Consider the following 16,010-nt stretch of genomic DNA (forward strand, 5'->3'; position numbering starts at 1 on the left):
CCCAGTGCTTTGAACAGTGCTTGGCACATAGTAAGCGCTTAACAAATACCAACATTATTATTATTACACACATGCTTCTGCATGCATACATGCACACCCATGCTTCTGCACCTCTGCATGCATACATACATGCTTCTATGTGCATACACACAAGCTTCTGCACACATACATACACACATGCTTCTGTGTGCATACATACACATGCTGCTGCACACATGCATGCATACATGCTTCTACGTGCATACACACAAGCTCCTGCACGCATACATACATGCTTCTGCGTGCATACATACACGTTTCTGCATGCATACACACACCCATGCCTCTGCACCCCTGCATGCATGCATACATGCTTCTACGTGGATACACACAAGCTTCTGCACGCATACATACACACATGCTTCTGCATGCACACACACCCATGCTTCGGCACCCATGCATGCATACACACATGCTTCTACGTGCATGCACACAAGCTTCTGCACGCATATATACACACATGCTTCCACACGCACACATGCATGCCTACACCCATGCATCTGCACCCATGCTTCTGCTTCTTGGGCCCGGGGGGTGGCCTCAACGCTGGGGGCAGGCGGCCGGACCGGACCGGGGGCGGTGGCAGCAACCGGTCCCTCCTCCCCGGCGTCCCCGCTGCCCTTTCCCACGGGCTTCGGAGCGAACTCCGAGCCCCCCCCCCCCCCCCGCCCCGATGGTACATTCCGGCGGTCTGCGTCTCCGGGGGCGGCGGGTGGTAGAGTCCACCGACGCTACCGTAATTACCCGGCTGCGCCCTGCCGGGAAAGGGAGTCGCCTCCGAGCCGGGACGGGGGGGGGGGGGAAGGGGTCCGTCCGTCCGGACCTCGGACCCCCTGCCATGGGCTGCCGCTCCTTCCCCGCCGCCCCGGAGGATAATGGGGAGCTAACAGCTCGCCGGACGGACCCCTAGCCCGGCCCCTGCGCGAAACGGTGAGTCCCCAGCTGGCTGGAGGGGTGGAGGGGCATCCAAGGAGCAGCAGGGCGACCCTGGAGTGGCCCTCTTGGTCGCCCAGAAGCTGGGAGAGGCCGGGTGACCCAGACAGCCTCGACGAAATGAGGACAGGGCGGTATTTCTTCACCCCTTACTACCCGCCAAGCACTGTCCTGAGCGCTCCGCAGAGAATAAGAATTATGGTGGTATTTGTTAAGCGCTTACTATGTGCAGAGCGCTGTTCTAAGCGCGGGGGGGGGGGGGATCCAAGGTCATCAGGTTGTCCCACGTGGGGCTCGCAGTTTTAATCCCCATTTGACAGATGAGGTATCTGTACTGTACTGTTGGTATTTGGTATTTGTTAAGCGCTTACTATGTGCAGAGCACTGTTCTAAGCGCTGGGGGAGGTACAGGGTCATCACGTTGTCCCACGTGAGGCTCACAGTCTTCATCCACATTTGACAGATGAGGGAACCGAGGCCCGGAGAAGTGAAGTGACTTGCCCAAAGTCACACAGCTAGCAAGCGGCAGAGCCGGGAGTCGAACCCATGACCTCTGACTCCGAAGCCCAGACTCTTTCCACTGCTCTTTCCACTTCAGAGAAGCAGCGTGGCTCCGTGGAAAGAGCCTGGGCTTCGGAGTCAGGGGTCATGGGTTCGACTCCCAGCTCTGCCGCTTGTCAGCTGTGTGACTGGGGGCAAGTCACTTCACTTCTCTGGGCCTCAGTTCCCTCATCTGTCAAATGGGGATTAACTGTGAGCCTCACGTGGGACAACCCGATCACCCTGTATCTACCCCAGCGCTTAGAACGGTGCTCTGCATATAGTAAGCGCTTAACAAATACCAGCATTATTATTATTCTTTGGGCCTCAGTTCCCTCATCTGTAAAATGGGAATGAAGACTGTGAGCCTCACGTGGGACAGCCTGATTACCCTGTATCTACCCCAGCCCTTAGAACAGTGCTCAGCACATAGTAAGCGCTTAACAAATACCAACATTATTATTCTCTGGGCCTCAGTGACCTCATCTGTAAAATGGGGATGAAGACAGCCTGGTTACCCTGGATCTACCCAGCGCTTAGAACATGTACCCTATTTATTTTGTTAATGAGGTGTACATCCCCTTGATTCTGTTTATCGTGATTAAGTTGTCTTGTTTTTGTCTGTCTCCCCCGATTAGACTGCAAGCCCGTCAATGGGCAGGTATTGTCTCTATCTGTTGCCGAATTGTACATTCCAAGCACTTAGTACAGTGCTCTGCACATAGTAAGTGCTCAGTAAATACTATGAATGAATAGTAAGCGCTTAACAAATACCAACATTATGATTATGTCTGGGAATACCCAATGCGTGGCACACAGTGCTTAACAAATACCATCATGATTATTACCTACCCTGCGTCCCCTCAGTCTTTCGGTGTCTCCATCCCTGGAGTGGACATTTCCCGGCCCCGGGTGGGAGCAGCGCTTTGGCCCGTATTCCCACCCCCCTGGGAAATTCCCTCCCCGTTTTCCTGCTTTTCCGCCGCGTCGGAGGGGAGCTGAACCGGTGCAAGGTCCGGGTTCTCTGGGCCCTCCGGCCACAAGCCGACCTAGGGGGAGCGCAGATCAGTGGTTTTTTTGCAGAGGCCCTGCCTCAAAGCAGCTTGGTTTTGCTCGGGGTGACGTTCGTTCATTCATTCAGTCCTATTTAGTGAGCGCTTACTGTGTGCAGAGCACCATACTAACCTCTTGGAAAGTACAGTACGGCAGAAGGGATGCGGGGGGGCCGAGTTGGGCGCGTGGTTCCCATTCCGAAGCCGCAGCTCCTTAAGCCGAATTCAGAAGAGAAATGCAGTGTATCAATCATCAAAGGTATTTATCGAGGGCTTATTATGTGCAGAGCACTGTACTAAGCATCTGGGAGAGGGCAGTGCAACAGGAGTAGGGGAAAGGGCATCCAGGAGCTTCAAACCAGTAACCGTAGCTGCTGGGAACATTTTTGCAACAGCTCGTGCGGCAAGTAAGAGATCTCCCATTTCCCAGTCTGTTCCAAAGCAGGGTGTACCCTCTTTAGACAGGCGGTGTCCCCAACCAGATACCAACCACTGTGCCAAGAGAGGGAAGAGAGGGAAGAGAGCACCTGGAGGCTAGGGGCAGGGTATCTGGGTCTCGCCTTAGCCCTACCCTTTGTTTTTCATTTTTTTAAAATGGTATTTGTTAAGCGCTTACTGCGTTCCAGATCTATATTAAGTGCTGGGGTAGATATAAGCCAATCAGGTTGGATACAGTCCCTGCCCCACATGGGGCTCACGGTCTTAATCCCCATTATACAAATGAAGTAACTGAGGCCCAGAGAGATTAAATGACTTGCCAGTGGTCACACAGCAGACGAGTGACGGAGCTGGAATTAGCAGTTCCTTTTGACTCCCAGGCCTGTGTTCTTTCCACTAGGCTGTGCTGCTTCATTTCGGTCAAACGTTTCCTCCTTGCCATCAACAACCCCCCCAGGGGCTTGGAGAGGACCCTTCCCACCCAGGTCTGAGGGGGAAATAAGATTGTAGCCTCCAGATATGCCCAGTGGTGCGGCTCGGAGGGCAGCATTCCCAGAGCGGGCCTTTTCCATTCCTGTCGCCGGGCGCAGGAGCTTCAGAATGGGGATGGGTTTCGCCAGCTCTGGTGGCTGCATCTGTTTGGTCTCTCTGCACCTGCTGGGCCACGGCAACTGAATCCGACCCTGAGACCCCCAGGACTCTCTTCTCAAGAGTTGGATACGGGGCCCTGCGTGGTTGGGGAGACTGGCACAAGGCCTGGGCTGGAGCTATCTTCCCAGGAGCTCCCTCCGCCAGCCGGTGCAGTCTAGAGCCGTAGGGAGAGTCTGGGACTTCAGCTGGAGGGGAGATGTGGTCGGGGCTCGGGCGATCGAACCGTGACACAAGTGTTTCTGTCCTCAACCAGACTAGTGCTGTGGAAGAGGAGGAGGTCATATGGGAAGTCCAGGTGGAGGGTGTGTGGGAGAGTACAGACTGTACCTAAGTCATTTTCGATGATGTGGCTAGGGAAGGAGATGGGTTGTGCCGTGTGGCATAGGGTGGGGGTTGGCCTGGCTCTGCTGCTGCTTCTGCTCCTCTGGCCCAGGTCAGCCTGCTAGTTCCGCATAGAGGCCTTCAGATCTGTTCCTTTGTCCAACCAGGGTAGGAGGGAGGGGAGAGGGGAGAGAGGAAATCTTCGGGATCAAAGGCAGGAAGGTCGGGAAGACAGAACCATGGACATCCTGAGTCCCGGCTCTGCCTCTGCCCTCACCCACCCTGAGCTGGGGGAACACTAAGTAAACCTTCCCTCCTCCACATCAGGGCCTCAGTTTCACCATCTGTTCAGTGTGGGCTGGCGGCCGGGGGTGGGGAAGACAGGATGTAGACAGTCGCAGGCCCTGGAGTCTCAGGATCCTTCCCCCACTCTCACTCTGGGGCTGTGATCCTGGCCAGCGTGGCATCACTGAGGCAGGGGGTGATGGCAAAGGGCCTGGCTAGTGAGGGGGAGGGGAGGGTGGGGTGGTTGGGGTGATCTGCAGCTCCTTCCTTGGAGATTTCATTATTCATCTCCAGCGATCTGGTTTCTGCATATCAGTTTCAACCAGTCTGCCCCGACTCTTGAGCCGGCAGCCGGGAGACGGAACTCGGTTGAGGGGCGGAGGGGCCTGGGGACCGTGAGGCACTTAGCCTGCCCCCTGTCACCCTTCTCCAGCTCAGGGCCTTCGTGCTTGCTGGTGGAAAGGGTCAATCTGGGTCCTGCCCCAGGGGCCTGAGACAGAGAACCCTCCTGGGCTACCACAGAACCAGCACAGGGCAAGCCCCAGGGTCCTGTCCAGTTCTGGACCATTAGTTTTTGGGGTTCCCCCATTAAGGAGGGGTGGGGAAAAGTGGTAAAATAATCCTTTTGGGGAGGGAAAGCTGCAAAACTGACGTTAAGATTGGTGACAGAACCCAGGTTTTCTGGACTCCCAGTTTCTGGGAGTAACCTCTCCCAGATCCAAATGTATGCCTTCTGCCCCCCTGACCTCCCCTCATTGTTGGAGGAGGCAGAGCCAAGGGATGGAGCTTGGGGCAGCTGGATCGATTCACTTCCAGGATAATTTCACCCCACTGAGTCCTAATGCCTGAATGCTAATTCATTCAATCGTACTTATTGAGTGCTTAGTATGTGCAGAGCACTGTACTAAGCGCTTGGAATGTACAATACGGCAACCGATAGAGACAGTCCCTGCCCAACAGTGGGCTCACAGTCTAAACAGGGGAGACAGATAACAAAACAAAACAAGTGGTCAGGCATCAATACCATTGAGATAAATAGAATCATAGATATATACACATTAATAAAATAGAGTAATATATATAAATATGCACAAGTGCTGTGGGGAGGCAAAGGGGAAAGAGCAGAGGGAAGGAGTAGGGGAAATGGGGAGAGGAGGACGGGCAGAGGGAAAGGGAGAGCCCAGTCTGGGAAGGCCTCTTGGAGGAGGTGAGCTCTCAGTAGGGCTTTGAAGAGGGGAAGAGAGTTAGTTTGCCGGATGTGAGGAGGGAGGGCATTCCAGGTCAGTGATAGGATGTGGGCCAGGGGTCGATGGCGGGACAGGCGAGAACGAGGCACCGTGAGGAGGTTAGCGGCAGAAGAGTGGAGTATACACGGTGGGCTATAGAAGGAGAGAGGGAAGATGAGGTAGGAGGGGGCCAGGTGATGGAGAGCTTTGAAGCCAAGAGTGAGGAGTTTTTGTTTCATGCGAAGGTTGATAGGCAACCGCTGAAGGTTTTTGAGAGGAGTGACATGCCCAGAGCGTTTCTGTAGAAAGATAATCTGGGCAGCAGATTGAAGAATAAACTGGAGCGGGGAGAGACAGGAGGGTGGGAGATCAGAGAGGAGGCTGATGCAATAATCCAGTCGGGATATTATGAGAGCTTGTACCAGCGAGGTAGTTAATGCCTGCGGTGCCCCCTGCCCCCCAATACACACGCACACCACCCCATATTTTGAAGTGGGGAACATGGGACCACATAGCTGGAAGGGACGCTGAGAGGTCATCTGGTCCAGGCAGGTATTGGTTAATCTTTCCGATCAAGACAGATGGGTGCCTTGTCTTGTCTTAAAGTGCTCTATCCATCCATCTCTCCATCCCTGTCACTGTCATTATCCAATCATTTTTCCATGTTGTCTGCTGCTGCTATTTAAACCCATTAACTTTTGTACAGCTCGCTGCAGACATGGATACCTCCCCCACCTCAACAGCTCTCATAAATTTTTATTTACTGAGCAATCCATCTTCTGCCACATGTATGTTTAGTGTGCACATATGCACTGCTATGTTACATTTATTGCCTAGAGACCCTCACTTTTCTGTTACCTTCAGGTCATCCATTTGCTCCCACGTGTCATCCACTTCAGCTGTATCCATCTACATGTCATACGCCCTTCCCCATGTCACCCCAGGTCAGGGCCTTCCCCTCTCTTTCCATCCTTTGTCCTGTGCCCAGGCAGAGCCCGGGCTGTGGGAAGCCTGGGTTCCCTTACCTGCTCCTTCGACGGGCCCTGTCATGTAAGTCACTTACCTTATCTGGGCCTCATTTACCTCATCTCTAAAGTGGGAATTAAGAGTGTGAGCCCCATGTGGGACAGGAATTGTGTCCAACCTGATTAACTTGTATCTACCCCAGTGCTTAGAACAGTGCATGGCACATAGCAAGCACTTAACAAGTACTATTGTTATTATTATTATTATTATCATCACTGTGGCTCTGAAAGTCTCTTCGAACCTTGAAGGGACTGTGTTCTGTGACCCAGACCCCTGGGAATGCTAGAGAGAGGGAGGGGAGGATATAGAGAAGCAGCTTGGCCTAGCGGATAGAGCACGGGCCTGGGAGTCAACAGACAAGTGGTGGAGCTGGGATTAGAAACCAGGTCCTTCTGTGTGACCACAGGCAAGTCACTTCACTTCCCTGTGCATGTTACCTGATTTGTAAAATGGGGATTAAGACTGTGAGCCCTATGTGGGGCAGGGACTGTGTCCAACCTGTTTAGCTTGTATCTCCCCCAGCGATTAGAACAGTGCTTGATACAAAGTAAGCACTTAACAAATATCATCATTTTATATATAGGTTGGGAGCTATCGTTCTTCCGGAAGCAGTACTTCTCTAGCGGGCTTGTCTAGGGCCAAGGTGGCCCCAGTGTAAGCAGAGCCCCAATGCCAAAGGAACCCGCCCCCTCCCCTTCCCTCTGCCGACCAGAATCAATCAATCAACAGTATTTCCTAAATGCCTGCCATGAACCGAGCTCTGTACAAAGCACTTGGGCGAGTCAGTAGAAGTAGTAGATATATGGTCCCCACCCTCAGAGATCTTACAATCTAGAATGGGAGACAGACATTAAAATAAATTACAGGTAGGAGGAAGTAATAGAATTTAAAGATAGGTACATAAATGCTACATGGGCTGGTGAGTACTCGACTGCTTAGGAGGAAGGGAAGTGGCAGTTGGAGGAACACAGTGGAGAGATTAGAAATTATATGAGGGAATGTGAGGGATGTTAATTGATAGACTGAAAATCTGTGGTCAGTGGTTTGATACTATAATAATAATTGTGGCATTTAAGCACTCAATCAATGGCATTTAGCGCTTACTGTGTGCAGAGCACTGTACTATGTGCTTGGGAGAGTACAATACAACAGAGTTGGTAGACATATTCCCTGTTTACAGTGAGCTTACATTCTAGTGGGAGAGACAGACATTAATATAAATAAATACTTTGATTTAAAGACATTGCATAGATATGTTAAGCCCCTCCTATGTGCCAGACACTGTACTAAGCACTAGAAGAGACAGAAGATATCGGGTTGGCTATTGTCCCTGCCTATTTTGAACTCACTGTCTAAGCAGGTGGGAGAGCAGGTCTTGAATCTCCATCTTACAGATGAAGAAACTGAAGTACAGAGAAGTCAAGTGACTTGCCCCAGGTCACAGCAGGCAAACCCTCTGACTCCCAGGCCCATGCTATCTTGACAAGGCCACACCACTTCTCTGGGTGGGGATTAAAATGATCTAGATGACTGAAGAAGGTGACATTTGATGACATACGTAGAAGAGACTGAAAAAGGCTGGAGGCCACTGAAGCATCCTCTCTGAAAGTTGAGGCATATCTGACCCATGTGAAGTGGCCACCTGTGGGGACTGGAGGAGGCCTATGAAATGTTTGTGGGGGAGAAAGGGGTGTCCCCAGATCTCCATGGCAATGTTGGGGTGAAGGGGGCAAGACTGGTGGAGTTGTGACGGCGTTTCGCAAGGGCCTGATACAGCTCTGGCGACGGACTAGCAGGGTCCCCTGAAATCTCGTCCTTCCACCCAGGGACACTACAGTGCCCGAGCCCCAGGTTGTGCCCTCCCCCCTCCCTGTGGGAGCAATTGGAACCATGCACCGGGCACTGGGGGCGGGCAGGAAGGAGGCACTGATCCTGGCTCCATGCCCGCCTGCCCGTCCGCCCCCGGCACAGCCAGAGGCCCCAGTAATAAACCACCTCCGCGTCTCCTCTTCAAAGTAGCACGGAGTTCATGGGCCTGAGGGAGACGGCGGTCAGCATGTCCTGGTTCCCAGATGGGGCAAAGGGGCCAAAGGACCAGGGGCGTGGTTCAAGAGAAAGTACTTGGAGATCTGGGGTTTGGTGGCGGCTCGTGAGGGGTGGAGACTGCTTGGTTCTGGGGGTCACGGTACCCTCTGGGTTGACGGGTTGGGCTTGAGAAAATTGTGGTTGGAGAGAATCAATCAATCAGTGGTATTTATTGAGCATTTACTATGTGCAGAGCACTGAACTAAGCGCTTGGGAGAGTACAATACAAAAGAAAAGCAGCATGGTCCAGGGGAAAGAGCTCAGGCCTGGGAGTCAGAAGACTTGGGTTCTAATTCCTGCTCTGCCATATGCCTAATGTTTGACCTTGGGCAAATCACTTAACTTCTCTGTGCCTCAGTAACCCTCATCTGGAAAATGGGGATTAAATCATACTCCCTCCTACTTAGAGTGTGAGCCCCATGTGGGACAGGGACTATGTCCAACCTGATTAACTTTTATCTACCCCAGGGCTCAGAACAGTGCATGGCACATAGTAAGTGGAGAAGTAGCAAGGCGTAGTGGATAGAGCACAGGCCTGGGAGTCAGAAGGTCATGGGTTTGAATACTGGTTCCCCCACTTACCTGCTGCGTGGCCTTGGGCAAGTTACTTCTCTTTCCTGTGCCTCAGTTACCTCATCAGTAAAATGAGTATCTAGACTGTGAGCCCTATGTGGGACAGGGGCCGTGTCCAACCTGATTTGTTTGTGTAATAATAATAATAATAATGATGGTATTTGAGCATTTACTATGTGCTGAGCACTGTTCTAAGCGCTGGGGTAGGTACAGGGTAATCAGATTGCCCCATGTGGGGCTCACATTTTTTAATCCCCATTTTTACAGGTGAGCTAACTGAGGCACAGAGAAGTTAAGTGACTTGCCCAAGGTCACACAGCAGACAAGTGGCGGAGTTGGGATTAGACCCCATGTCCTCTGACTCCCAAGCCCGTGCTCTCTCCACTAAGCCACGCTGCTTCTCTATACCTTGTATCCATCCCAGTGCTTAGTATACATATGGCACAATACCATAATAATGATAATTATTATTATTAACAAATACCATAATAATTGTGAGCTCGTGTGGGCAGAGAATGTGTCTATTTTTATATTGTACTCTTCCAAGCAGTTAGTACAGTGCTTTGCCCACAGTAAGTGCTCAATAAATAAGAATGAATGAATTGAATGAATGAATATTATTATCAATAGTAATAATATAAGAGAAGTTTCTCATGCTGCCACGAGAAGCAACGTGGCATAGTGGATAGAGCACAGGCCTGGGAGCCCAAAGGACATGAGTTCTAATTCCATCTCTGCCACTTGTCTGTGTCCTTGAGTAAGTCACTTCACTTCTGTACCTCAATTCCCTCATCTGTAAAATGGGGATTCAAGACTGTAAGTCCCATATGGGACAGGGACTATATCCAGCCCAATTTGCTTGTATCCACCCCAGTATTTAGTACAGTGCCTGGCACATAGTAAGAGGTTAACAAATACTGTACTTATTATTATTGCCATTGTTCTTGTCTGTCCGTCTCCCCCGATTAGACTGTAAGCCCGTCAAAGGGCAGGGACTGTCTCTGTTACCGATTTGTGCATTCCAAGCGCTTAGTACTGTGCCCGGCACATAGTAAGCGCTCAATAAATACTATTGAATGAATGAATGAATATTATTAACAAATACCTGAGCTTCTTGTGGGCAGGGAATGTGTCTGTTGTTTTGTGGTTCTCTCCCAAGCGCTCAGTACAGTGGTTTGCACACGGGAAGCGCTCAGTAAATAGGATTGAGTGAATATTATGATTATTAATATTATTGCAAGTATTGAGAGAGTGAGCAGACAGGTTCCCCCGCCCCGTGGCCCTGTGTAAGGCTTTTCCTCCTCCTTTTGGGCCTGGGGGGTGCGGGAGGGTGCGGGACCCCCCTGCCCCAGCAGGGCTCAGCTCCCCGAGCCTGCGGTCCCGCAGCGCCCCCTCGTGGGGAGCGATGGTGCCGCGGGCAGGACGACCCCCCCCCCCCCCAGATAATAGTAATAATAATGATGGTATTTGATGAGCGCTTACTATGTGCTGAGCACTCTTCTGAGCGCCGGGGTAGATACAGGGTCATCAGATCGTCCCACGTGGGGCTCACATTTTTTAAATCCCCATTTGTACAGATGAGGTCACTGAGGCCCAGCGAAGTGATGTTATTTTGTTAATGAAATGTAATAATAATGTTGGTATTTGTTAAGCGCTTACTATGTGCCGAGCACTGTTCTAAGCGCTGGGGTAGACACAGGGGAATCGGGTTGTCCCACGTGGGGCTCACAGTCTTCATCTCCATTTTACAGATGAGGGGGCTGAGGCACCGAGAAGTTAAGTGACTTGCCCGAAGTCACACAGCTGACAAGTGGCCTTGATTCTATTTATTTGCTGTTGTTTTAATGAGATGTTCATCCCCTTGATTCTATTTATTGCCATTGTTCTTGTCTGTCCGTCTCCCCCGATTAAACTGTAAGCCCATCGAAGGGCAGGGACTGTCTCTATCTGTTACCAATTTGTCTATTCCAAGTGCTTAGTACAGTGCTCTGCACATAGTAAGCTCTCAATAAAACTATTGAATGAATGAAGTGACTTGCCCAAGGTCACACAGACATGTAGCAGAGCCGAGATTAGAACCCACGACCTCTGACTCCCAAGCCCGTGCTCTTTTCACTGAGCCACGCTGTTTCTGACCCCCGACCGCCTACCCGCCCCCCTGGCCTCCCCAGTTGTTCATTCATTCGTATTCAGAGAAGCAGCGTAGCTCAGTGGAAAGAGCCCGGGCTTGGAGTCAGAGGTCATGGGTTCTAATCCTGCCTCCGCCACTTGTCAGCCAGGTAACTTTGGGCAAGTCACTTCACTTCTCTGGGCCTCAGTTCCCTCAACTGTACAATGGAGGTGAAGACTGTGAGCCCAAGTGGGACAACCTGATTACCTTATATCTACCCCAGTGCTTAGAAGACAACCTGATTACCTTATATCTACCCCAGTGCTTAGAACAGCTTGGCACATAGTAAGCACTTAACAAATACCATGATTATTATTGAGCACTTACTGTGTGCAGAGCAATTCAGCAACAGGTGGAGATAATCACTACCCAACAAAGGGCTCCAGGCACTGCCTGGCTCCACCCTCCCCTGCCCCCAGGAGGATGAAGGCCGGCAGGGAAGCGGGGGGGGGGGCAGGTGGCCCCCCCGGAGGAAGAGAGCCCCCCCTTGGAGGGGGCGGGCGGTCCCGTGGCACAATGGCAGGAAGTGGAGGCCGGAGCATTGTCCGGAGCATCGTCCAGGGGCGGGGGTGCAGACCCCTGTTTCCTCCATCCTGTGATGTGGCCAGGACACGGGGCTCTGGGGGAGGCCAGGAGGACGAGGGGTGCAGGGCCGGCCCCGAGGCCCACTCTGGTTGTCCATCCCCCACCCCAGCCCCGGACCACCCCGCAGTCCGGCCTAGCCAGTGGGGAAGGTCCTGTCTGAGGGCTGGGCACCCAAAGCCCCTGCCCGGCCCGGGGAAGGGGGGCCCCGTCAGCTCTGTTCCTGCCCTGGGGTCACTTGTCCGGCTGGGTCCCCGCAACAGCAGGGTGGGGTGCGGGAGGGATTGCAAGGGGGTCCCCGACCCCCCCAGCCCCCGGTGCCGGGCAGAGGACAGACATTCTGGGCGGTGCCGCTGCATTGTCCACCCATCCGGTCTTTTTCCGGCCTCTCCCGCCGCAGAGGGCCAGCCACGGGGACAGAGGGGACCCTCACCCCGCAGCCTCCACCGTTTCTTCTACCGCTAGCTTCCTGAGGACCGGCCCCAGCCCCCCAAGGTTTCCCCTCGCCCTCCCCTACCAGCTCCCACCCAGGCAGCCGGGGTGGCCGAACTCTTTCCACGAGCCCGACTGAACCCTAAAACAATGTCCAGAGCAAGCTCAGGGCCCGGAAAAAGAGATGTTGGGGAGGTGGGGGGTAAGAGAGAGTGTGCTGCTTGTGTATATGTGGGTGTGAGAGCAGATGCAAGCCATACAAACATGTGCCTACCTGGAGGCATGTGGAGGGGGTGTGTATATCTGTGGGCACATGTATGAATTGTGTGCATTGGATTTTAGACATAGGGATATATGTTTACATGTATTTTGCAGCGTGGCCTAGTGGATAGAGCATGGGGTTGGGAGTTAGAAGGTCATGGGTTCTAATCCCAGTTCTACCATTTGTCTGCTGTGTGACCTTGGGCAAGTCACTTAACTTCTCTGTGCCTCAGGTCCCTCATCTGTAAAATGAGGGGTAAGATTGTGAGCCGCATGTGGGACAGGGATTGTGTCCAACCCGATTATCTTGTAACTGCCTCAGCATTTAGAACTGTGCCTTGCACACAGTAAGTGCTTAACAAAATACCATAAGTATTATTATTATTGTTATTTTCGTAGGCCTATGTGTATTCGTCCTCTGTTGAATACTTCTCCATCCAATACTTCATACCCACTGACTGCACCAGCTGTTTCAGACTTTTGACTCCCTCCACAAACCCCCATGCCCCTTCTTTTTCCACTAATGATGGGGCCATGTACTTTACTGATTAGGTGTGATCTCCCTAAAATCTCCCCTGCTCCTCTCCAGCAGCAGCAGAAGTGGCTTCTTCCCCACTGCTTTCAAACATGCTCATGTATCCGCATCCTAAAAAAACCCTCCTCTCGACCCTATGGCTCCCTCCATTTATCACCTCATCTCCTTCCTACTATTCGTCTCCAAATTCCTTGAGCGAGTTGTCTACACCTGCTGTTTCAAGTTCCTCTCCTCCAATTCTCTCTTTGATCCCCTTCAATTTGGCTTCCACCGGCAGCGCCCCCCGCCCCCACTCCACCAAAATTTCCCTCTCAGAAGTCGCCAATGATCTCCTTGCCAAATCCAACAGCCTCTACTCTACCCAATCCTCCTTGACCTCTCAGCTGCCTTCAACACTGTAGACCACCCTCCTTCTAGAAGCATCCAACCTTAGCTTCGTTCTTCTTGTTCTCCTCCTATCTCTCTGGCTGCTCATTCTCAGTCTCTTCTGCCGGCTCCTCCTCTACCTCCCACCTCCTAACTGGGGAGACCTTCAAGGTTCAGTTCTAGGTCCCCTTTTTTATTCTCCATCTGCACCCTCTCCTCTGGAGAACTCATTCGTCCCCTTGGCTTCAACTACCATCTCTACCTGGATGATTCCCAATCTACATCTCCAGCCCTGATGGCTCTCTTTCTCTGATGTCTTGCATTTTCTCTTGCCTTCAAAACTTCTCTACCTAGATCTCCCACCTACACCTCAAGCTAAACATGACCAAAACAGAACTCATCTTCCCACCCAAGCTCTAGACAATGCCACTATCCTCCCTGTCTTGAAACCCATACCCTTGGCATTATCCTCAACTCATCTCGCATTCAACCCACATATTCAGCCTGTTCCCAAGTCCTGTCAGTTCTACCTCAACAATATTGCTAAACTCTGTCCATTTCTCTCAAATTCATACTGCTACTAAGGTGATCATAGCAGTTATCCTCTCCTGCCTTGACTACTGCATCTGCCTTTATTATTACAGGGGTGTCGGGGTAGAATGAGACAGCTGATAGTAAAGTGTTTACTATTGCAATATACTGTTGGTATAGAACCATATTTCTCTTAATAGTAGAAAGCCAGAAATCCAAACCAGTTGGAACTGGAGCTAATTCAGATAGTTCAGAGTTCAAATAATTGAACTGGATTTGGTCACTGGAGTGTTTATCCAATTGTATTCAGTTTTTGAAATTCTTTCATCACCAAAACAAACCTGGATTCAGACAATCTGTTGGTTGTATAATCAGCTTCATGCTGTGCATGTCCTTCAGTGGTTTTGTTAGTTCCTAATAGTAGTAATGATGATGATGATGATGATACTTATTAAATGCTTACTGGGTGCCAAATGGTGGGGTAGATACGAAATAATCAGATTGAACTCAGGTCCTGCCCATACAGGTCTCACAGTCTAAAGGGAGGGAGAGTAGGTACAGAGGAGGAAATGGAGGTCCAGAGAGGTAAAGCGATTTGCCCAAGGTCACAAAGCAGGCCAGTGGCAGAGCTGGGACTAGAACCCAGGTCTTCTCAATACCAGGCCAGAGCGGCTGGGTACATCTGTTAGTAGGTCAGGTCTTCCATCCATCAGGACCCCTAGGAACTACCCAGAAATGATGAATTAGCGCAGTGCTCCCGATGGAGCGGGTGGAGAGGTTAGAGCAGGTGATGTCTGACCAGGATCCTCCTTGCCTCCTGCTGTTCCTCACCTGCACCCTTTGCCCCTCTCCTGGCTCCAGGTATGCCACCACGCAGACTGCCAGCAGCTCCATCACCGTGGGCCCCTCAACCTGTGTGAAGCATGTGACAGCAAATTCCACAGTGCCATGCACTTCGACGGACACATCCGCTTCGACCTGCCTCCCCAAGGTCAGAGAAGCAAGGGTTTTGGGGCGTCCCTGGGGCACGGCCCCTCTCTCACACCTTCCCAGCTGGTCCATGACCTTCCAACTTTGGAGTCTTTCCTGGGTGCCATGGGCACAGAATGTCTGGGAAAGAACCGATGGGGGAGGAGGGGCAGAGGTTTACCTTTTCTCGCTCCTCCCTCCTTATTTGTAGGCTCGGTCCTGGCGCGGAACGTCTCCACGCGGTCATGTCCTCCCCGCACCAGCCCCGCCTCGGACCTGGAGGAGGACGAGGAAGGGTTAATGGATGGCAAAGGGTACGTATGGGGGGCGTACGTGGGGGGGGTGGAAGTTTAGCTCAGGAGAGAGGGTAGTTCTTGCCCTTTTTAAAACACGTCGATGTAATTTCCACGCGGGCCATGGAAGGGCATGCCCACATTAGCCAGACCCTGGGCTGGCCCTGTATCCCTGGCTAATAATAATGTTGGTATTTGTTAAGCGCTCACTATGTGCAGAGCACTGTTCTAAGCGCTGGGGTAGACACAGGGGAATCAGGTTGTCCCACGTGGGGCTCACAGTCTTAATCCCCATTTTACAGATGAGGTAACTGAGGCACAGAGAAGTTAAGTGACTTGCCCACAATCACACAACTGACAAGTGGCAGAGCCGGGATTCGAACCCATGACCTCTGACTCCAAAGCCCGTGCTCTTTCCACTGAGCCACGCTACTTCTCCTAATGGGAGAAGCAGGGGCTGGGCTGGGCAGAAGCCAGGCCGGCCCAGTGCAGGTCTCCACCCTTGCATCTCCGGCCCAGTGTGGCTCCCCCTCTGGCTATCCCGTAGTCCCCAGCCTGGCAAGGCTCCCCCAGTGGTCCCGGCCTGGTGTGGGTCCCCACTGTTATGTGGAAAGTGACCACATCTGACCCTTTCTCTGCTGAAAATCAGGGCGCCAGCGGGGTGTAGTGGGGGTGGTGCAAGCGTCGGGGGCAGAGATGTCT

The 16,010-nt window shown here is 52.1% G+C and overlaps 1 protein-coding gene across 4 annotated transcripts in view; it reads left to right on the plus strand.

Annotated features, from left to right (window-relative positions):
* The window catches only part of PLEKHG5 (pleckstrin homology and RhoGEF domain containing G5), a 46,873-nt gene that overhangs the window by 12,378 nt on the left and 18,485 nt on the right, over window positions 1-16,010 (plus strand). For 3 of the 4 annotated variants that reach the window (XM_029066013.1, XM_039912085.1, XM_039912084.1), the window contains exons 3-4: window positions 14,908-15,037; window positions 15,227-15,329. In XM_029066013.1, the coding sequence (XP_028921846.1) occupies window positions 14,908-15,037; window positions 15,227-15,329 (233 nt within the window). Of the gene's footprint in view, window positions 1-820; window positions 970-14,907; window positions 15,038-15,226; window positions 15,330-16,010 lie in introns of those variants that run through there. The other variant, XM_029066015.2, reaches the window with a different exon arrangement.

This window comes from Ornithorhynchus anatinus, chromosome 5 (assembly GCF_004115215.2).
Source record: "Ornithorhynchus anatinus isolate Pmale09 chromosome 5, mOrnAna1.pri.v4, whole genome shotgun sequence".
Lineage (NCBI taxonomy): Eukaryota > Metazoa > Chordata > Mammalia > Monotremata > Ornithorhynchidae > Ornithorhynchus > Ornithorhynchus anatinus.